Consider the following 21963-nt stretch of genomic DNA (forward strand, 5'->3'; position numbering starts at 1 on the left):
GAGCCTGGGGGTCGCGGCCAGGCTGAAGGTGATGGCTGGGATGAAGCTGGTTGCTTGGAGGTGCTGGATGAGGCCCTGTTGGGTTCACCCACAAGGCTGATGGGTGGGCACCCATCCCACCCCTGTGTCCCCGTCATGGGGGAACAAGGCCACTGGTGAGGGTGACAGGGACACCCTGGTGGGATGGGGACACTCGGGTTTGGTGGGGCACGGGGGTAGGATGGGGCCACCTCAGTGGGATGGGGCCACCCTGGAGGTACAGGATCACCCCTTGGGGATGGGGGATCTCCTACTACATGGAGGCACCCAAATGGGATAGGGGCATGCCAGCAGGACAGGGATACCCTGGCAGGATGGGGGCACCTTGGGTGGGACAGGGACACCCAGGTGGGAGGGGGGCACCTGAATGGGGAAGGGTAGGGACAAGGATGGGGGTACCCAGATGGGATGAGGTGTCCCCCAGATGGGATGGAGTGTCCTGGGTGGGAGGGAGGCACCCGGATGCGATGGGACACCCTGGGTGGGATGGGGGTACCCAAATGGGATGGGGGCACCCAGATGGGATGGGGGCACCTCGGATGGGGCACCCTGGATGGGGTAGAGGAACCCTGGATGAGATGGAAGGGACCCTGGATGGGATGGGGAGCACATGGTATGGGGGGACCATGGAAAGATGGAACACCGATAGGATGGGGGGCCTCTGGATGGGGTGGGGTGTGCTGGATGGGAATGAGAGACTCAGACGGGGTGGGGGGCCCTGGACAGGATGGGGGGACCGGCGCAGGGTGGGGGAACATAGATGAGATGGGAGGACCCTGGACATACTGGGGAGCTCCTGGATGGGATGGGGAACCCCAGCCAGGGTAGGAACCCTGGCTGTGTAGGGGGGGCCCTGGGTGGGAGTAGGGGGACAGGGCCAGGATGGGGGACCTGGGCAGGATGAGGGGAACACAGATGGGATGGGGGTACCCTGGACGTGCTGGGTATCTCCTGGGTGGGATGGGGGTACCCTGGATAGGATGGGGAGCCCTGGACAGTATGGGAGCCCAGGCCGTGCAGGGGAGACCGTGGACGTACCGAGGACCCCCTGGGTGGAATGGAGGGAACTTGGATGGGATGCGGGGACCCTGGACGTACCGGGGAGCCCCTGGACGCGGCGGGGATCCCTGGATGGGATGGGGGACTCCTGTAAGGAACTGGGGACCCTGGGCAGGATGGGGAGCCCCAGGGCGGGATGAGGACCCCCGGACGTGGCGGCGCTGCCCTGCCCGGTGCGGGTCCCGCCGTCGGGCGCTCGCCGGTGGCGGGGCCGGTCGCGGGGCGGTGCGAGCGCCCTGCCCTGCCCCGCGGTGTCGGTTTGCAGCCGGGCTCCTCCTCCCCCCGCCGCCCCGCGCATTCCCGACCCTCCCGGGCGGCGGCGGCGGCGGCGGCGGCGGGGCCCGGCGGGGCCGGAGCGGGGCGGCGGGGCCGGACCCCCACCATGCCGCAGCTGGAACCGGCGGCGGGGGACGACCTGGGGGCCCCCGACGAGCTCATCGCCTTCCAGGACGAGGGCGAGGAGCAGGACAAGGGCGCGGGGCGCGGCTCGGCCCACGGGGACCTGGACGAGCTCAAGTCCTCCCTGGTCAGCGAGACCGAGAACCGCGGCACCGGCACCGGCTCCGGCTCCGGCTCCGACCCCGAGGTGAGGCCGGGGGGCGGCGGGGGCCGCGGGGGGCGGCGGGACCCGCTCCCGGCCGCGCTCACCGCGCTCTCCCCGCAGGCGGAGCGGCCCCCGCAGCCCCGGGAAAGTTTCCAGAAGCCGCGGGACTATTTGGCAGAAGGTACCGGCCCCCCCCCGGCCCGATCCCCCCCCGGTCCCGGCCCCGGCCCCGGTCCCGGCCCCCGCCGCATCCCCCCGGGACGATCCGACACTTCGCAACTTCTTTGTTTCCGCCCCCGGCTGCGGGCGGGACCCCCGGGACCCCCCCGTGTCCAACCAACCCCCTCCCGGTGTCCGTCCAACCCCCCCGTGTCATCCCCGCTGTGTCCAACCCCCCCCCGTGCCCTCCCCGTCTCCCCCCCGGTGTGTTGTGTCCCCCCTCCACCGGAGGAACCGGTCCCGACGGCCCCCTCGCAGTGATCCCGGCCCCCACCGGCCCCACCCCCCGGTAACCGGCCCCCAATCGCTTCCCACGGATGGATCGGTGTCCGCCCCCCCCCCAGGAACCGTCCCCCGGGACCCCTCACGCAGCCGGGTACCCCCCCGAGGGGGCGACCGGTCCGGGACACCCCCTGCCCCGCCGCCAGCCCAATCCCCCCCCACCTCCACAACCGGGACCCCCCTTGAGGGGACCGCGGCCCCCCCGCAGCGGGGCCCCCCGGAAGAACCAAGGACCCCCCGAGGGACCTACGTGCCCCCCCCCCAAGTGGGGACCCCTCAGAGGGACTTGAGCATCCTCGGAGGGACCTACCTGGGGCCCCCCCAAGTGGGAACCCCCCCGAGAAGAACCAAGGACCCCCCCAAGGGACTTCAGCACCCCCAGAGGGACCCTCCCCTAACCCCCCCCATGCTCGCATCCTTGCCCCCCCCTCCATGGGAGCACTCCCACCCCCTGTGGGTGCCCCCCCCCGCCGCCTCCTGACCTCCCCCTTCCTTCTCTCCCCAGTGGTCAGACGCCAGCAAGATGGGGGGTTTTTTAAGGGCCCCCCCTACCCCGGCTACCCCTTCCTGATGCTCCCTGAGCTGGGCAGCCCCTACCTCGCCAACGGAGCCCTGTCCCCCGGTGGTGCCCGCACCGTAAGTGTCCCCCCCCGCCCCCCTCCAAGTCCCGTTTTGGGATGCTCAGACCCCACTTCCCCGCAGGGAGGCAACCACCTGGTGCTAGAAACCCCCAAGGGGTTCATTCCCCTTATGCTTTGCCCCCTCCAGGGTATGGGGGGGCCCCCCGGGGGTGTCGGGGAGTTTGGGGGGGGCCGCGTCCTGAAACCTGACCCTGAGCTGCGCCTCTTTTCTCATTGAAAACCGACTTGTTGGAGCTCTCAATGGGCTGATGTTGGAGCTCTCAATGGGCTGACATTGTCTGGCCCTTAGGAAAGTGATTAAGCAAATTGAGCGAGGATTTGGGGAGGGGAAAGGGGGGGGGGACGCAAAGGAGAGCGGGGTTGACACCCCCCCCCAAACCTCAGCATCACCCTTCTCCCCCCAGAGCATCCCAAATTCCAGCCTGGTCCAGGGCCATGGGCCTGGCTGGGAAACTCAAAGTGAATTCAGATCTATAAAGTGAATTTAGACACGTTAAACCGGGTTTAGCTGCGGGACCCCATTCCCTGCCTCAGTGTCCCCATCTCGGGAAGCTGCCACCGGGAGGGATGTGCCATGGTACCCGTCGATCCCGGCTACAGCATCGCGGTTTGCTGGGTGGATTTCTCCCTCCAGAGCCCCCGCGGTGACACTGGAGAGATCGAATCCCATCCTTTGCCCTATCAGAAGCTGCGTTTCCATATGGAATATGTAGAGGAGGGCAAAAATCAGTGCAGTTTTAACTGATTCAAAATCCCAGTTGGGATCTGGCTTCCCAGTGGTGTCATGTGGAGAGTTTTCTATGTTTCTGGGATTTATTTGGGATTTATTGGAAGTAACTGGTTTGAATGGTGAGGACGGGGGATGTGTTAGAGAAATCTCCCGAGTCTGGCTGCTGGCCGGGTGCTGGATAAAGGTTGGCTTCCCAATTTGTCACTTTTGGTCTTACTACGTTTTGGAGATGATGCACAACTGGCTGCAATCCCAAATACCGGCAAGGAAAACGGGATAATGAAAAGGGACTGGGATTCGTAGAACCCGGCCACTAACGATGATTTAATGAATCCCAGAGAAGGGGATTAATTAAAAGGGGCTGGGAGAGGAGCTGCTGTTGCATCCCGGGTGTTGATGTTGGGCCTGTTGAGGGATGAGTGAGAATGGGAAAGCCCCGGATTGGGGCTGAATCCCACTGGATTGGGGGGTTTCTGCGCGGAGCCGAGCCTGGGGCACTGGGTGAGTGCAGAAGCATCGTGGTGGGGGCAGACTGGGGGTGCTGGGAGGGTTTTGGGGGTGCATGTTGCATCTCATCGCAACCAGGAGGTGTCTGGAAAGGGAATTGCTCTGCGCCGCTCAGCAAACCCCGTCCTCTGGATCACGGGATATCAACTACCAGGAAGCCTGGACTGCATCATCATCCTTGATCCTGCAGCCTGGATCCAACGGGGTGCAGCATCCCAAGCCCATTCCGCATCCCGGCGCCACCCGCCCTCATCCCGGGAAGCTTCGAGGCAAGACCGGACACGTGCGGCGCAGGGTGGCGGGAACAGCTCCAGGAGCTTTTTGTTTTCCCGTTTCCTTCTTTTTCCCCCCTGCAGCCATTGGAGGAAATGAGCTGATCCGCGGGATCCGGCCATCCCGGTGGCCACGGCATCCCTGGGGGGGCTGCAGCTTGAACCACATGGCTCCGAGTGGGAAAAGGGAAGATTTTGGAGGGAAAAATCCCCAAATCCCAATAATCTCTGTGCCGGGAGAGGTTCCCTTGATGCTGGGATGGACACAGCAGCAGCAAAACCACTGGATGAGCTTTTTGGGATGAATGGGCAGGCAAGCGGCTGCTTCTGCATCTCTCTTGCTCCAGAATACTTGGAAACCTGGAAAATGAGTTAGGAATGTGGAAGCGCGATGCCTAAACCAGGAGCGGCGCCTCCATCCCTGTGCAAAGCCGCTGGGCACCGAAGCGACGGGATGCTCCGGCCCTTTCGGTTAATCCACTCCGATATCACCGGTGTTAGTTCCATGTGGGACACTGGAATTTGGGGTTTCCCACTCCCCAGTGCCACTTTTCTGGAATCTTTTGGGGCCTCTCTAAGGTGGGGTTGGGATTTGGCAGGATCTAATGATGGCATTGCCATTCAGAGTGGCGTTTTAGCCTGGTTTTCCCCTTGGGTGCACCAGGAATCAGGAACTGAAGACTCCTGAGGCTGAGTTTGGCTCCCTGGGATCATCACCCTGCAATTCCCAACACTATGAAGCTACCCAAGGCAGGATTGGAAGGAAAAGCTCTGGGCACCGCGAGCTGGATGGATGCAAACCCCTGTTGCCGCCGCGCTGGATCCATCCCATCAGGGTCATTTGGAGCTGGCATCTTTTATCCCAACCCTGGAACAAGCTGGATCCATAGTGGGGCAAAATCAGACTGCGGCATCCTCCTCCAGGTTGGGAAAGGGATGGAACCAGCTGCTCCACATCCCCAAACCGGGCACAGCACTGACAGGGAGGTGAAGGTGGGACCACGCATTGCTGGATGAGACCAACCTCACATGGGGTTGTCGTGATTCCTCCCCAAAACAAGGAGTTTAATCCCAGGAATTCCCATCTGGAGGCGAGGATTTAAATGCAGCCGAGGCACCGATCAGCTCCCCGTGCCGGAGTCATTCATGCCCTGGTGTCATTAATGCCATCGTTGGGTTGCGGCCCTCAAGTAAATGAGGGAGAAAAGCATCACTTGGGCTCCTTTCAGCTTTGTTCCCGCAATTCCCGAGCCCAGCTCCCGATCCCGGCGTGGGACAGAGGCAGATCTGTCTGCAAAGGAAAATCCATCCTGGCCCCGCGCGGCTGCCAAGGAAAATGATTCAAATTCCGAGCTTTTGGCAAGAAAAGGGCTTGTTCCCAAAGCCGGGCGGGTGCTGCCGGAGGCTGTGCCGGAGCGGGGAGGGCTTTGGCGTGTGCTCCGGCGGGATGTGGGATGGAGGTGTTGGGATGCAGGGGGGACTCAGCATCCTTTGCCGGGCAGGTTCCAGGCGCTTCCTTGGGATTCGCTGGTTTCTTTGTGATTCCCCCCCAGTTTCCGTCCCCACCTGGGAAATAGGAAGGAAACCCAAAGGATTTTTCCCACTTTTTGGCTTCTTTTCCTCAGCGGCCGAGCCCATCGCACCTCTCCCTGCAGCAAACCCAGCCCGTGCCTCAGTTTCCCCTGTTGAGCTTCTGCACACAATGGCCCCTTTATGTCTCCTCCTTAATTATGCCATTCGGCTAATTACCCTGAGGTCTGCTTGGAGGGGCTAAATGAGACCTACAGGAGGTTTCCACTAAACCCCCCCCCCAACTTCTCCCTCCTCCCTCCCTTTTCCAACACGATTCCCAAATGAAAGCAATGAAGTAAGTGCTCCGGGCGACTCTCATCAGACCTGGTTTTGTTAAGGGGACTTAACACGCATTCATCATCCCGCTGCTATTCCCAGCAGCTGCTTTTCATTAGTTTTCCTTCCTTGAAGTCGCTGGCGGGAGCGGGCGGGAAAGAGGAACCCGGAGCGAAGCGCCTGGCGCATCCCGGCTGGAGGAAGAGGAGGGATAAGGGCAGGGAAGGCCGTGCTTGCGCCGTGTCCCGTCTCTCTGGGCTCGGATTGGGGGTTGAGGGTGGTTAGGGGGCCATGGGATGGGGAAGGTACCGCGGAGGAGGAACAGGAAGAGGGGATGATGGTAGTGATGATGATGGTGATGGTGGTGCGTGGTTTCAATGCTTCTTTATGGGGTTAGTTTTTGGCAGCTCTGGCACCTTCTGTGTGCCTCCTGGGAATCAATCCCTGTGCCCTGGGAATCAGTCCCTGAGCCCTGGGGATCGATCCCTGAGCCCTGGGAATCAATCCCTGTGCCCTGGGAATCAGTCCCTGAGCCCTGACAATCGATCCCTGAGCTCTGGGGATCGATCCCTGAGCCCTGGGGATCGGTGCCTGAGCCCTGGGAATCAATCCCTGTGCCCTGGGAATCAGTCCCTGAGCCCTGAGAATCGATCCCTGAGCTCTGGGAATCAGTCCCTGATCCCTGGGGATCGATCCCTGAGCCCCGGGGATCGGTGCCTGAGCCCTGGGAATTGATCCCTGTGCCCTGGAGAGCCCACCACAGAGCCATGGCAGAGGGCAGGGGAGGTTGGCAGGCCGTGATGCTGCGTGAGCTGGTGTCCCATGGGTGCTGTCTGGGGTGTTAAAGCACCCCCAAGTGTCCCATGGGTGCTGCTGGGGGGGGTGCAGGACCGCTTTGGTGCTCCCCCCAGCCTGGGTGCAGCAGGATGCAGGGACCAAAAATCAGGAGCTCCGTGGCCATTGGGGGTGACAGGACCCTCCTCGCCCACATTCCCACCCCAGGGCGGCTTCCAGGGACTTCTCCCATCATTCCAACAGCCTGGATGGAATCTTAAACGTTTTACACATGCAAAAGTGCATTCAAACCCCTTCCCCGGGTGCACATCGCGTGTCACGTCCCCCAGGTCCAAGGATGCTTGGGGGGGTGGCTTGGAGCCGATGGGATTTTCCTGCCGGGGTGGGATGAGCCCTTTGCACCCGCTGGGATCCCCCCGGCGCGGATGCAGCCGCTGGGGGATGAATGGAGCCATTCAGCGTGATGGACGGGAGCTGAAAGCTGCACACAAAAGCCTGGGGGCAGCGGGGAAAACTTGTTGCCGTCAGGTTTGGGGCTCGAGGAGGGAACTGCAGTCGGTTGGATCCTGGTGTGTCCGATCCCGGCTTGTTCCATGGCTCCTGCGAGTGCCAGGGATGCTTCAGGCATCCGCGTGTGGAGGATGCTCCAGGTACCCGCGGGCAGCGGATGCTTGGGACATCCCCGCACTGGGATGGGGCTCCCATGAGCTGGCTCTTGGTATTGCTCAAGCCCTTGTGAGCCTTATCCTGCTTCCTTCTATCCCTCCCATCCTGCCTTTCCTCTGTGGAGCCGTGGCTGGGTCCAAGCTGTTCAGCTGATGCTCCCCGGCATTCCCGCTATGGTGGCACAGGGGCTGTGCCTCGAGATAAGGTTGGCTTTAAGCACTGCCTCTCTGAGCTCATCCCAAATGGGGATTTTGGAGGCTCATTCTTCAGCTTCCAGCCCCTTTTCCTGGTTTCCCATCCCAGTGCTGTTGGTGTTCCCCCCCCGGTTCCACTGGCTGAGGGGTTTGGGCAGCATCATGGTCAAACATCCTTTAGTGAGGGGTCCCAAGCTCCCAGCACCTGCTCCCACCCCAAATCCATGTCCCCAAAGCCATTGGCTTGGTTTGTGTCACTCTGGGAATGCTGGGAAGGGACAACAGGAGCCGTGGGGACAACCTGGGCCACAGCATTGCACCCCTTCGCAGCCCTTTAAAACCCTAATGGGAAAAGAAAGAATCCCACCAGGAATTCTTGGGGTTCTCCTTGGTGGGGTGCAGGAGACCCCCCAAAAGGGCTCATTCCCACTGGAAACCAGCAACATCTGGAGGAGATTTGGCTGGGAAGCGGCAGGGAGCGAGAGGAGGGGTGAGGATTTACGGCTTGTTTCTGGGGCTGTAAATCCCGGCTGTAATTGGGATTTCTCTCTCCCTAATTATCCGCGGGGAAGCGGAACGCGGCGGCTCCCCGCGCAGGGATGCAGGATGGGCGAGGGGCTGGGATGCTCCTTGGTTTTCCCTCCTTTTCCTTGCCATGGAGGTGGTTGATGCGAGCTCAGAGGGAGGGCGAGGGCGCAGGTTCCCTCATCCCATTCCTGTCAAGGGACGGAATCCCGGTGGCGGGTGTGCAGCCACCCTCCTCCGACTCCCTGAGTGGGATTCGCTTCCCATGGCCTTTGAGAAGGAGCTTTTGCCTCCCTCCTCCACCTTCCCCCCCTCTTTTACACCCCTTTTTTCCCCTCCTTTCCCCCTTTTCTTCCAACTCCTTTCCCTCTTCCCCCCCTTTCCATCATCTTTCCCTCTCCCTTGCCCCTCCTTGCTCCCTCTTTTCCTTCTCCTCTCCTCTTCCTTTCCTCTTCTTTCATACTCTTTCCTTCCCCTTTCCCCTGTTTCCCTTCTCTTCCCCTCCTTTTCCCCTTTCCCCTCCTTTCCCCTCTCTTCCCCCCTCTTTCTCCCCTCTTTTTACCCCCCTTTCCTTCCCCTTTCTCCACCTTTTCTCCTCCCCTTTTCCCCTTTTCCACTCATTCCCTCCTTTTCCCGTTTTCGCCCAGTCCTTTTTCATTCTCCCCCTTCCCCCCTTTTTCTTCTCTTTCCCCCCTTTCCCCTCCTCTTCCTCTCCTTTTCCTTCCCCCCCCTTTTCCCCCTCCTCTATTTCCCCCTTTTCAGGGCTCAGCTCCCCCCATCCCTCCTCCTCTGCAGCTCCAGGACCTCCTGCTGGGGCAGATCTGGGCCTTTGCCAGCCTTTGGCTCCCAGGAGGAATTTTATGGGATCAGACGATGCCTCGAGCTGAGAAAACCCTTTTCCCTCAAAGCTCCCATTTTCCTCTGAGCCCTTAAGCTGTTGGGAGCCGAATCTGCCTGGTTTTATCCCAAACAAGCCAGTGATGCTGTTTCTTGGGATGCTTTGGAGCATCCAACACCCAGACAAAGGTTTTCAGGAGCTCCATTAACCATCCCAGAAAATGGGCCATTCCCACCTCCCCGGCAAGGTTTTGGGATGGATTTGGGGGGAAAAGGGCTGGATTGGAGGCAGGAGGGGGAAGGGCAAGTGGATGGTTGTCCCACAGCTGTGTAAACAGGCTGGGGGGGATCAGCGGGGCCATGTTCCGGCTTTGCCAAACCCCGGGAATTCAGGCTGGGAAAGGGGATGGTGGTGGGGATGGGTCCCTGTCCCCACTGCCTGCCCCAGGCTGCTCCTGGGGATGGAGGTGGCATCTGAGGGATGGAAGGATGGCTGGCTGGCTGTTGGGAATGTTCTGGTAGGATGCTTCCCTGGATGCTTTCTGGGGGCTTGGGGAATGGGATGAAGTTGCTGGGTGCCAGCGTCATTTGGATCTTCTCTGCTGGGACATCTCTGGGATGGAGCACGTGCAGGCAAAGGGGGAAGCCGGTGCGGAAGCTTTCCATCCCGGAAAAAGAGGTTTCCCTGGAAAAATGGCAGCTCAGGTCCCAAACGGACCTTTTCTGTCCCAGAATGAGAGGCTGGTGGAAAAGAGGGTGCCACGACCTTGTGCTGTCTCTTGGGGATGCGCCACGTTGGGATATGCCACGTTGGGATCTTCAACGTTGGGATGTGCAATGCTGGAATGTGCAATGCCAGGAGGATGGGTAACACCAGGACCAGCAACACTGGGATACACAATCCTGGGGTGTGAGCTGCTGGGACACGCAGTGCCAGGATGCAGTCCTGGGACATGTGGGGAACACCATGACAGGCAGCACTGGGATATGCAATCCCGGGATATGCAGCACCAGGATATGCATTCCTGGGACATGGAACACCATGATATGCAATGCTGGGACATGCAATTCTGGGATATGCAATGCTGGGATGTGCAGTCTTGAGACACATGATGCCAGGATGTGCAATCCTGGGGTATGATACTGGGACATGTGTTGCTGAGACACGCAACACCGGGACACACAACGCAGGGACATGCAACACCAGGATATGCAACGCTGGGATATGCAATCCTGGGACATGGAACACTGGGACATGCAATCCTGGGACATGTGATGCCTAGACACACAGAGCTGGGACACGCAACACCAGGACACACAATCCTGGGACACGAAGATCTGGATACACAATGCCGGGACATACAAGGCCAGGACACGCAATGCTGGTCGTGTCCCACTGGGACACACAGCACCAGGACACACAGCACCAGGACACACAGCAGGGAATGCCAGCACCACTGGGACACGCAGCACCAGGACACACAGCAGCAGCCCTGCCGCCAGCTGGGACTTTTCCCCCTTTCCCAGGAAAACATCTGAGCCGGGATCAAGCCCTGCACGTGGAAAAGGAGAGGAAATCCGCTCATTCCAGCCCCTAATTGGGCATTGGGGGATCCCATGGAGCTGGTGCCTACTCCCTGAGCGCGGAGGTGAAATGCCACCAGCACCACCAGCACCACCACCAGCACCACCCCTTCCTCTGTGCTGGGGCCACAGGCCGGGGTCACCCCTCCCCGCGGAGGGGCGGGATGGATGGATGGACAGCCAGGAGCCTTCATTGTGGTCCTGCTGCAGGCTGGCAGCGAAGGGGTTAACTCCCTGCTTTTAATTGGGGGGTGGCTGGTAACGAGGACCCAGAACTTGCTCTAATCTCTCTGGAATGTGACCGATTTTCAACTATTTTCTTCCTTCTGTTTTTTTTTCCCCCCTAATAGCTCCAATGTGCCGCTCGCGCCGGCTCCCGCACGTGCGGGGACAGTGGGAGCTGTGTCCGCGCTTCCCGAGGGGAAGGGGCTTCAGTTTTCCACATTAGCACTGAACCGTTCGCCAGCTCCCCCCCTCTTTGTATATTTTGAAAGGGTCCCCCCCTTCCTCTCCCCTCCCCGGCCTCCTGAAACGGCCTCACCATGAGAAGAAGCCTTTTATACCCCCGGCTTCCCCCCCGCCGCCGTCCCCCAGCGGCTTCTCCGCTTACAGAATAGATGAGAAAGCCCCTTTGTGAGGGGGGCAGCGGGCAGGGGACGGCGAGGAGGAGCCATGGGATCCCGGCGGGGACACGGGGGGCATCTCCTGCCTTGCCCCAGCCCCGCAGGGTGCTGAGGGCTGTGTGCATCACCTGAGTGTGACCATAGGGGTGTCAGGACATCCCAGACTGGTTTGGGTTGGAGGGAGCTTGAAGCTCATCCAGCTCCAACCCTCTGCCACGGGCAGGGACACCTTCCACTAGAGCAGGTTGCTCCAAGCCCCTGTGTCCAACCTGGCCTTGAACACTGCCAGGGATGGGGAAGTGTTCTTGTGTGTCACCCAGGCTCAGCCACGGGGATGCCCATCTTGTGTGTTGCCCTTTGGACCATCATGGAGATGTTGGGATATCTCATGTGTGGCCCCAGTGCAGCCATGGGGAGGTTGGGGCATCTCTTGCATCGCCCTGGCATGGCCACAGGGATGTTGGAGTGAACGCAGATGAGGCCCCGGAGCCGCTGCGAGGGCTGGAGCAGCTCTGCTCTGGAGCCAGGCTGAGAGAGCTGGGCTGGGGCAGCCTGGAGAAGAGAAGGCTCCTGAAGGGGAGACCTTAGAGCAGCTCCAGTGCCTAAAGGGGCTCCAGGAAACCTGGAGAGGGGCTTTGGACAAGGGCCTGTAGGGACAGGCCAAGGGGAATGGCTTTAACCTGCCAGAGGGGAGACTGAGATGAGCTCTGAGGCAGAAGCTCTTCCCTGTGAGGGTGCTGAGGCGCTGGCACAGGGTGCCCAGAGAAGCTGTGGCTGCCCCATCCCTGGCAGCGTTCAAGGCCAGGTTGGACACAGGGGCTTGGAGCAACCTGCTCTGGTGGAAGGTGTCCCTGCCCGTGGCAGGGGCTGGAAGTGGAGGAGCTTTAATGTCCCTTCCAACACAAACCACTCTGGGCTTCTATGTTGGGCCACCTCTGGCACAGCCTCAGGGATGCTCAGAACACCTTGTGCATCGCTCAGCCACACATACCACCGGGAGCATCTCCAGGAGCATCTCAAGCCAAAACCCTCTCCCCATCCACGCGCTGCAGCAGCTCTGGTGGCACTTGGCTCTCCAGAACCCGGTGGCGTTGGGGTGTTGGGGTGTTGGGTGATGTCAGCAGCCAGACCCAGGGGCTGCCCCGCCGCAGGCTGGAGCCTGGGTCAGGCACCGCTCACATACCAGGCATGCTCCGAGCGAGCCCTGGCTCCCTGCCTCCTCCTCCACAACTGGCCCTCAGGGCAGCAGCCAAGGGCCGGGTCTGGTTATGGCTCCCTGGTACTGATGGGTCAAACTTGTCACCATTATCCTGGCAGTGCCAAGAATCTCCCTGGGGAGAGCACGTGGAGCATCAGGACCAGGATGCTGGAGCATCCTTGTGCGCTCGATGGGGATGGGTGAGCGGTTTGAGGCGTCAAAGTAGGTTTGGGGGGGAATTCCCTGTGCCGGCGCCTGTGGGACTGTTGGGTTCACAGGAAATCCTCACTCTGGGCTTGTCAGGATCATGCTGTGGCTGGTGGGGTTTCCAGCAGGATCATCCCAGTGGCTGGTGGCCTCCTGGCACACTCTGAGGGGGCTTCACCTGGCTTTTAAGGCTGCCAGGACATGTCTTTTCCAACCTGGTTGATTCCATGATTCATTCCATGTTGGTGGGGTTGTGGGTTACCCAGAGTTGTGTGGTCATTGGTGGAGTGGGACCGAGTGCCAATGGGAAGGGAATGCTGGAAGAAGTGCTGGAGATGGAATACTAGGGATGGAGAGGGGTGATACTGGTAGCATAGGAAAGATGCTGGAGACACAGGGAGGTACACTGGAGGTGCAGGAGAAGCAGCAGAATGGATGTTGGGGAGGTACTGGAGATGCAGGAGAGGATGGGGGGGTGCAGGAGGGGATGCAGGAGGGATGCAGGAGGGGATGGAGGAGGAGATGCAGGGGGGGATGCAGGAGAAGATAGGGAGAAGCAGGAGGGGATAGGGGGGTGCAGTAGGGGTGGCAGGATGGATGCAGGAAGGGATGGGGGGTGCAGGAGGGGATGGGGATGCAGGAGGGGATGGGGATGCAGGAAGGGATGGGGGTGCAGGAAGGGATGGAGGGGTGCAGGAAGGGATTGGGATGCAGAAAGGGATGGGGGTGCAGGAGGGATGCAGGATGGATGCTGGAGGGGATGGGGATATGCTGGAGACTGTGGGGAAGCAGGAGGTGATGCAGTGGGGGGAATACGGGACACTTTGGGGGCCCTGCAGGAGGCAGCGCAGGCAGGGAAGCCTCTGCCCAGCCATGGAAGGGTTAACGCTCCCGCAGCTCCTCGCTGGGTTTTCCTTCCAGCTGCTTCGGATCAGGAAGGTTTGTACGTGGGGAAATTCCTGCGCGCAGCTGCGGCCCGTCCGGGCCACATTCCCCAGCTCCGGCATCCCGAGGGACGCGCCGTCTGCCGGGAAACGCCTCCGGCCCCTCGGCCGCAGCACAAAGCACCTTTCTTTGGGGTGTCCAGTGCCCGCATGTGGCAGCAGAGCTGAGCCCAGCGAGGGGGAACCCCCCCAAAGTAGCCCCAGATTTGCCTCCCCCCAGACCTCGCTACAACATGGGGCTGGTTTTGTGCCCTGGGGCAGTGCGAGGTAGTTGCTGGTGCCCCAAGGAGCTGTTTTGGGGTAGGGTAAAAGGTGGCATCAGTGTGGGCAGGGAGGATTGTGGGGGCTCGTGGGTCCCCAGTGAGACAGCAGGGGTTTGGGGTTTGGGGTTTGGCACCATTTATGGGGTCCATAGGGGTGTATAGGGCTGAAAACAGCCCTGTGTGCCCCCAAAACCCCTTTGCCACCAGCCCACGGTGTCCTCCGTGGGTCAGGGTGTCCCCAGCCGAGCGTGCAGCCGGAGCTGGGGGGGTGTTTTGGGTCTGGTGGAGGGCATGAGCCCGAATCTCCTGCAGTACCTGCAGATGAAGTGGCCGCTGCTGGACGTGCCCGCCGGCGCCACGCTGAAGGACAGCCGCTCGCCCTCGCCCGCACACTTGGTAAGAGCAGCCGAACCCCACCGGGATGAGGGGTTCCCCGGGGGAAAACCCCGCTCCAGCTCTCCGTGATGCTGACGCGATGCCCGCGGGGTTATTTCCTCCCTCCCATGTGCTCTCCCTGCAGTCGAACAAGGTCCCGGTGGTGCAGCACGCCCATCACATGCACCCGCTGACGCCGCTCATCACCTACAGCAACGACCACTTCTCGCCCGGCTCACCACCCGGGCACCTCTCACCGGAGATAGACCCGAAGACGGGTGAGAAAAGGGACCGGAGCTGTGCTGGGAATGGGGTGCTCTCTGTTGGATGGTCCCTCTGCTTCCCGATGGCTTTCACAGCTGGGTCCTGGGTGCTGGGAAGGGGACGCAGCTGGGCTCAGGTTTGGTTGGAGTGAGGGGGGGTCCCTCCGGGTCTCGGCATCCCCTCCCTGTGCTGCCAATGGGCAGATGGGTGCTGGGAGAGAGATAGGTGCTGGGAGAGAGATAGGATGCTTGGAGGAAGATGGGATGCTTGGAAGGAGATGGGGTGCTCAGAGGGAGATGGGGTGTTTGGAGGGAGACGAGATGCTTGGAAGGAGATGGGGTGCTCAGAGGGAGATGGGATGCTTGGAGGAAGATGGGATGCTTGGAGGAAGACAGGATGCTTGGAAGGAGGTGGGTTGCTCGGAGGGAGATGGGGTTCTTGGAGTGAGATGGGGTGCTTGGAGTGAGATGGGATGCTTGGAAGGAGATGGGGTCTCGGAGTGAGATGGGGTGCTCAGAGGGAGATGGGATGCTTGGAGGAAGACAGGGATGGGATGCTTGGAGGAAGACAGGATGCTTCAAGGAGATGGGGTGCTCAGAGTGAGATGGGATGCTTGGAGGGAGACGGGATGCTTGGAAGGAGATGGGGTGCTTGGAGTGAGATGGGGTGCTTGGAGTGAGATGGGGTGCTCAGAGTGAGATGGGATGCTTGGAGGGAGCTGGAGTGCTCAAAGGGAGGGTACTTGGAGGCAGATGAGTTGCTGGGAGCCCAAGTGTGTGCTCAGGGACCGTGTCCATGTTCTAACACCGCTCCCCCTTCATCTCTCCCTCCCTCCTCGGCAGGAATCCCGCGGCCGCCACACCCCTCAGAGCTGCCCCCCTATTACCCGCTGTCGCCGGGAGCCGTGGGCCAGATCCCGCACCCACTGGGCTGGCTCGTGCCGCAGTAAGGATGGGCCATGTCCCGTGAGACCCTTCTCTTCTCACTTTATCCCATTATCCACTCAGTGGGATGGCGAGAGCTGCTGGGGTGGTTGGGAAGGGAGGGGGCTCCACACTGCCGGAAATGTTGGGAATCATCAGGATGGAGATGGGCTGGCGATGGGTCCAAGGGACTGCGGAGGGATGACTTCTCCACTAAAGCTGGTGTGTTTGCAGGCAGGGGCAGCCCGTGTACTCCATCCCTCCCGGCGGATTCCGGCACCCCTACCCTGCCCTCGCCATGAACGCCTCCATGTCCAGGTGGGTCTCTGCAGGGATGAGGGACCCTCCTTGGGCGTCCCAGAGCTGGCAGCGGGATTTTGGCCACTTCCCTGAGGATGTTCCACTGGGTGCTCCTGGTGCTCATTCCACACTGGGTGCTCCCGGAGCTCTGCATGGGCACAAACCAGTCCCGGGAGGTTGGGGTGGCCTCCTTGGCCAGAAGTACCCCCATAAGGGTGCAGATGGTCCCCATGGGTAGGGGAGAAGTGACAACCCATGGGCGCAGGGCATTGCTTGGGTCCGTGTTACTGCCCTGCATGAGCTGGGGTGGGATCCAGTGTCAAACCACACCATGGAGCGGGTGATCTCTTAACCCAGAAGGTTCTCAGGAGGGTTTGGGGTGGAACCTGGGGGCTGTGGGTGCTGGTGTGGAGCTGACGAGCCCTCTCCTCCCGCTCCTTCTGCTGCAGTTTGATGTCCAGCCGCTTCTCCCCACACATGGTCCCCCCACCCACCCATGGGCTGCACCCCTCAGGCATCCCGCACCCCACCATCGTCTCGCCCATCGTGAAGCAGGAACCCACCCAGCCCAGCGTCAGCCCCGGAGGCAACACGTGAGTGCAGGGACAGAGCAGCCCCGGGGACAGGAGCTCGTCCCCTGCGTGGGGCAGAGCGGGTCCTGACCCCCCCTCATTGCAGGAAATCCCCCGTCACTGTGAAGAAGGAGGAGGAGAAGAAGCCCCACATCAAGAAGCCGCTCAACGCCTTCATGTTGTACATGAAGGAGATGAGGGCCAAGGTGGTGGCCGAGTGCACGCTGAAGGAGAGCGCTGCCATCAACCAGATCCTGGGCAGACGGGTACGGGCATTTCCTTTGGCATTGGTCTTGTGCCCACGTGCTGCCCCATTTGTGGCCTTGAAATGGCTTTCATAGAATCCCAGCCTGGTGTGGGTTGGAAGGACCTTAAAGCTCACCCAGTTCCAACTCCCTGCCCCGGGCAGGGACACCTTCCACTAGAGCAGGTTGCTCCAAGCCCCTGTGTCCAACCTGGCCTTGAACACTGCCAGGGATGGGGCAGCCACAGCTTCTCTGGGCACCCTGTGCCAGCACCTCAGCACCCTCACAGGGAACAACTTCTGCCTGAGAGCTCATCTCAATCTCCCCTCTGCCTATTAAAGCCCTTCGAGTGTGGCAATGGGACGGGAGCTCTGCAGCCACAGCGTGTCCTGGGGCTGCAGCGTGGTCTCTTCTCCCCCTGCAGTGGCACTCGCTGTCGCGGGAGGAGCAGGCAAAGTACTACGAGCTGGCACGGAAAGAGCGGCAGCTCCACTCGCAGCTCTACCCGACATGGTCAGCGCGGGACAACTACGTAAGTGGTGGAGCTGTGGGACCAGCAGGGATGGGGTGTCCATCTGGGATGAGGTATCCATCTGGGATGAGGTGTCCATCTGGGATGAGGTATCCATCTGGGATGAGGTGTTCCCTCCTGTCCCCTCGCCGGGTGTTTGGCTGGTGGGAGGTTGCTGTGCTCCTGGAGGTTGGTGTTTGAGGTGCTGGTGCTGAGTCCCTGGGGATGCATTCCCATGAGCTGCACTAAGGCACCCCCAGCCCTGTTTCTAACACCCCCCCAAGGGCTCTCGTGTGGCACAAACCACCTGAGGACTTTATAACACTTCCCAGGGCAAGAAGAAGAAGAGGAAGCGGGAGAAGCTGGCACAGCAGCAGCAGCAGAGCCACGACACGGACAGTGAGTATCCCCCCCACCAGCCCCTTTCCTCCTGCGGTGCTGCGGCCGCTCACTCCATCCCGCCTCATTCCAGGCTCCCTGGTGTCCAAGAGCAAGAAGCCGTGCGTGCAGTACCTGCCGGCCGAGAAGCCCTGCGCCAGCCCCGCCTCGTCCCACGGCAGCATGCTGGACTCGCCCGCCACGCCGTCGGCAGCGCTGGCGTCCCCGGCCGCGCCGGCAGCCACGCACTCGGAGCAGGCTCAGCCCCTGTCGCTGACCACCAAGCCGGAGGCCAGGCTCACCGTGCATTCAGCCACCTTCCTCTCGGGCAAAGCCGCCTCTTCCTCCTCCTCTTCCTCCTCTTCCTCCTCCTCGAGCCTCGGCAGCCCGCCCTCGCTCCTCTCCAGACCCATCCCCTTCACCTCGGTGCCCTCCACAGCTCTCCTGTCCTCGCCTCCGTCCTTCGCAGCCACCATCCCGTCCCCGCCGGCTGCAATGGCCGTGCTGCAGACGCAGCCCCTTTCCCTGGTCACCAAACCTGCTGACTAAGGGAAAACCTTGTCCCCCTCTCGTCCCCGTCCCGTCCGTCCCTTCCCTGCTGTACATTGCAGAAGCCACAATCAAGATTCAAACGCAGCCAAAACCATTATTGGTCAATATTTGACCCTTTCTGAACTCTTTTATAAGCAGACTCTGGAGGAAGGGGCTTTCTGCTCACACATAAAGACCGTTTTTATTAATAAAAAAGGAAAAAAAGGCAAAAAAAAAAAGAAGAAAATAACCCTTCCACAAGCTGCCGATGATGGAAACCTCCTGCGAGGCACCCGCGGGCACGAGGCGAGTGCTCCCAATGCCATGGGGCAATCCAGCACGGAATGCAGCGGGCATTGCATCCATCCCGAAGGCAAGAGCAGAAACACCAGCAACTGACCCGCTGCCTCCGGATGCTCCAAACCCCTCCTGTCCTGTGGTTCTGCTCCTGGCCACAGCGATGGCTTCGCTCCGTCCCAGCGAGGAGCTGGATCCTGCCCTGGGAATGCTCCGTGCCGCGGCCGTACCGGGGGGGCAGGATCCGGGGCTGAGCCCTGGCTGGGGGTTGGTTTTTTCCCCAATGAAACCCTGTTATTTTTCACTAAAGGAAATAAAACTTCAGCTGCAACTCGCTGCGTGAGCGTGGTCAGTGCGGGGAGTGCACCCTGCCCATCGCTGCCGCCTCCTCCACAGCGCTCCAGTGCCACCGCATCCCGGGAAGCATCAGGATGGGGCTCTGGTCCAGCTCCAGGCACCTCCATCGATAGGCACAGGGTGGTTTTGGGGTGTCCATCAGTGGAGACAGGGGCAGCAGGATATGGGGTTTAAGTAAAGCGGGTGATGGGGTGCCTGAGGAGCTGAGGAACGTGAGTTGTCTCACAGCCAGGAGCTGCAGGATGCCCTGTGCCTGCTGCTTCCAGACCAGGGATGACACGTTAGGATGACAAAGGACCTGCATAAAAGCCATCCAGGGTCACGCAGTGGATTTTCAACCAGTTGGAAGTTCTCGGTCAGTTTAACACTTGAGCTCATCAAAGCTCTTCCATCTCACTATATTTTTAACAGGAAAATCCCTATTTCCAAGTTTTCCTGTTGAAAGTCACAACCGTGTTTTCTGTTGCAGATTTATCCCCAAGCTGCTCCTGCCCAAAGGTGGTTTGTGGTGGTTTTAGTCCTGTTTCATTCCCTTCTCCGAACCTCTTGGTTTCCATTGCCCAGGACCCAGCCTGGCTCCTCTCCCCCAGCCCCATTGCTGCATGGGGGGACCATGGTGTCCTTGGGTTCCCAGCAACACCCAGACCCTCCCTGGCTGATGGGCTGAGCTCTTTCTGCTGCCGCTGCCCCTCAGCTCTCAGTTTAGGGGATGCTTTTGCTCATTAGTGGAATAACTGATGCCTTTGCCTCCTGCTGTGACATTTCTCTTTCCCTTTCCAGTGCCGAGCTGGTTGAGAAGCCACCCGGGAAGTGCTTTTAGTGGCAGCAGATGTCCATATGGAGGTAGAGGGAAAAAGGGACCATCTCGGTGTCTTGTCCTTGAGGAAGATGCTGTCTGCGTTACCAGATGTTGTGTGAGACAAGTGCGTGCCACGAGGTGACAATGGCATCTGTAACCCCGTCAGATGGAACCCGGAGCATCTTTAGTCACTGTAGCACCCAAGAGACACCTTGGTAAACATTTCCATTCCATACATGAGATGAAGTTCTTGCTTTCAAAGAACAGATTTGAAGCACTGGGGTAGGGCATGGTGCCTCCACACCAGCACCCCAGAGGACCAGGCACAAAGCTTGAATTAATGGCATCCTGATGGCGTGTGGTGCGAGATCCAGGCTTCAGAGGATTAGAGAGTCCCCGAAAGCACACGTGGACGTCGGCTGGAGGCAGCAAAACGCAGCTCCCTTCAGAAAGGCCTTTCCGAGGAGCTGGTTTCCTGCGAGGAACGCCTGGACCGCATGCGGCCCCGCCATGCCCAACACCGGGAGCAGGCTGCAGGCAAACAACTGCTTGAATTAGATTTCATGGGAAATTAAAGGCATGAAGAGACCTGTCACAAGAATTAGAGCCTGAACCGGAGCCAGACAGCTTCCAACAGATGTTGGACTTCAGCAGGAGAATATTCCTTTGTTTTACTCTGCCTTTTCCCATACAGAAAAGGAACATCTGTTCCGATGCCTTCGCGGTGCTCCCAAACTGGGATAGGTTTGGATTATCCCCTGCTACAAGAGAAGCAACTGGCCGCCAAAGCCCTCTTGGCTTCTCCTGGAGGACAAGACTGGTTCCATGTTGCTCCGGTCTCAAGAGGACATGTTGAAGCTCTCATAGACAAACCCGGCTGATGGTGGTATCTACATACCCTTCATGCTGGATCAAAGTGTTGCGTTCAGACAGGTTCCCAATAGAAAGCCACTGCACAACCCCTGCTCCTGCCTTGTGGTGACTTTTCTTCATAGGGTGCACCCCATCACATCCAACAAAGGGGAAAAGGTCAGGGAGGGAATGAAATTAGGAAAACTTAGGCAGTTCTTCCCTGTGAGGGTGGTGGGACGCTCGCACAGGGTGCCCAGAGAAGCTGTGGCTGCCCCATCCCTGGCAGTGTTCAAGGCCAGGTTGGATGGGACCGGAATCGGGAATGGGTGGCTGTGCTCTTAGGAAATACATGCTCCCCACCATTGCCACCCATTTCCAGAGTGAAATGAGAAGTGCCTGATGTCTCCTGGCTGGGAATACTCAGAGAATCACTGAATCCCAGCCTGGTTTGGGTTGGGAGGGACCTTAAAGCTCATCCAGCTCCAACCCCCTGCCACGGGCAGGGACACCTTCCACTAGAGCAGGTTGCTCCAAGCCCCTGTGTCCAACCTGGCCTTGAACACTGCCAGGGATTCCTCCAGATGAGCAGAAACATGATTTACAGTAGAGAAAGGTTTAAACCCTGGATTGCAGGATCTATGAGGAGCCCAGCCCCAGCCTCCTGCAGCCATCACCAAGGTCTTATGGCTGGGAGCTGGTTCAGAGCCTGTCAGGATCAAACCTGTGGTAGAGCTGGTGCTTCCCCCGCTGCTGTTTGGAAGCGGGGTTACTTCTGTCACCTCCATCCACTTGCTTAATTACAGCATCTCCATCAAGCAGCCCCCAGCCCCGCTCCCTCCCCAGCTCTGGCTATTCACTAATTGAAATGCCTAATGAGGTCCCAGGGGTCTCCTGCAGAGATGGAGCTAATTAGAGGCTCCACCACGAACCCGGCGAGCGGCAGCAATGAAACGGAGCGTTCCTCAAGCCGGGGGGGGGACGCAGCAGATGTCCCGTTTCCCGGCCCTGCACCGGGCGCTCCGTGGGCTCCGGGCTCCTGCCACAGCAGCTGGTGCAGAGGCACTGGCTACACTTAATACATTTTAATTAGCATCATTAAATTGTTCCATTTGCTAATTGTTTCTCCTTTTGATCCTTTCTCCTGACCAGATTAGCCCTCCGGGGGAAAGGGATGGGATGGGGGATGCAGGCGCTTCTGACAAGGTGAGGACTTTATTAGCTCCAAGCACTAAAGCACCCCGGTTGGTGCTCAATTCAAGGCCGGGTTTGGGTGTCCAGTCTGGTCTTGGTCATTGTGGTCATGCTCATAGAGAGTCATCCCCAAAAAGCGACATTCCACAAGGATTTATGGGAAGAGATGAGGAAACCAGGCGAATCTGACTGAAGTTGGAATGGAAAGGAGTTGGTTTAAAGGTGATAAAGGACCAGCAGGTGCCATCCCCTTGGGAAGAAGCTGGGTGAGACTGAAAGGGAATTTCCTCCTTCTGCTTTGCAGACAGGGAGAATAATCCCCAATCCTCCTTCTTTCCCACCCACCAGCCTACATCTGTGTGACCGTGCTGAAGCCAGAAGGAACTTCCTT

General features: G+C 59.9%; 1 protein-coding gene across 1 annotated transcript; it reads left to right on the plus strand.

Annotated features, from left to right (window-relative positions):
- Positions 1 to 1389: 1389 nt before the first annotated feature.
- On the plus strand, positions 1390 to 18704 carry TCF7L1 (transcription factor 7 like 1). The gene is made up of 12 exons (XM_032920367.1): positions 1390 to 1684; positions 1763 to 1823; positions 2649 to 2779; positions 14290 to 14373; positions 14498 to 14630; positions 15459 to 15561; positions 15774 to 15857; positions 16289 to 16432; positions 16518 to 16677; positions 17081 to 17188; positions 17500 to 17566; positions 17640 to 18704. The coding sequence occupies exons 1-12, from the start codon at positions 1481 to 1483 to the stop codon at positions 18092 to 18094; spliced, it is 1734 nt and encodes a 577-aa protein (XP_032776258.1). The 5' UTR covers positions 1390 to 1480; the 3' UTR covers positions 18095 to 18704.
- The last annotated feature ends 3259 nt before the right edge of the window (positions 18705 to 21963 follow it).

The sequence above is a fragment of the Strigops habroptila genome, chromosome 21 (assembly GCF_004027225.2).
Source record: "Strigops habroptila isolate Jane chromosome 21, bStrHab1.2.pri, whole genome shotgun sequence".
Classification (NCBI taxonomy): Eukaryota; Metazoa; Chordata; class Aves; order Psittaciformes; family Psittacidae; genus Strigops; species Strigops habroptila.

Excerpts from the sequence above, each read along its gene's own strand:
- TCF7L1 (XM_032920367.1), top strand. The coding sequence starts at position 1,481 with ATGCCGCAGCTGGAACCGGCGGCGGGGGACGACCTGGGGGCCCCCGAC. Across the intron at positions 14,631-15,458 it reads GGAGATAGACCCGAAGACGG|GAATCCCGCGGCCGCCACAC; the intron begins GTGAGAAAAGGG and ends CCTCCTCGGCAG. Across the intron at positions 15,562-15,773 it reads CTGGGCTGGCTCGTGCCGCA|GCAGGGGCAGCCCGTGTACT; the intron begins GTAAGGATGGGC and ends GTGTGTTTGCAG.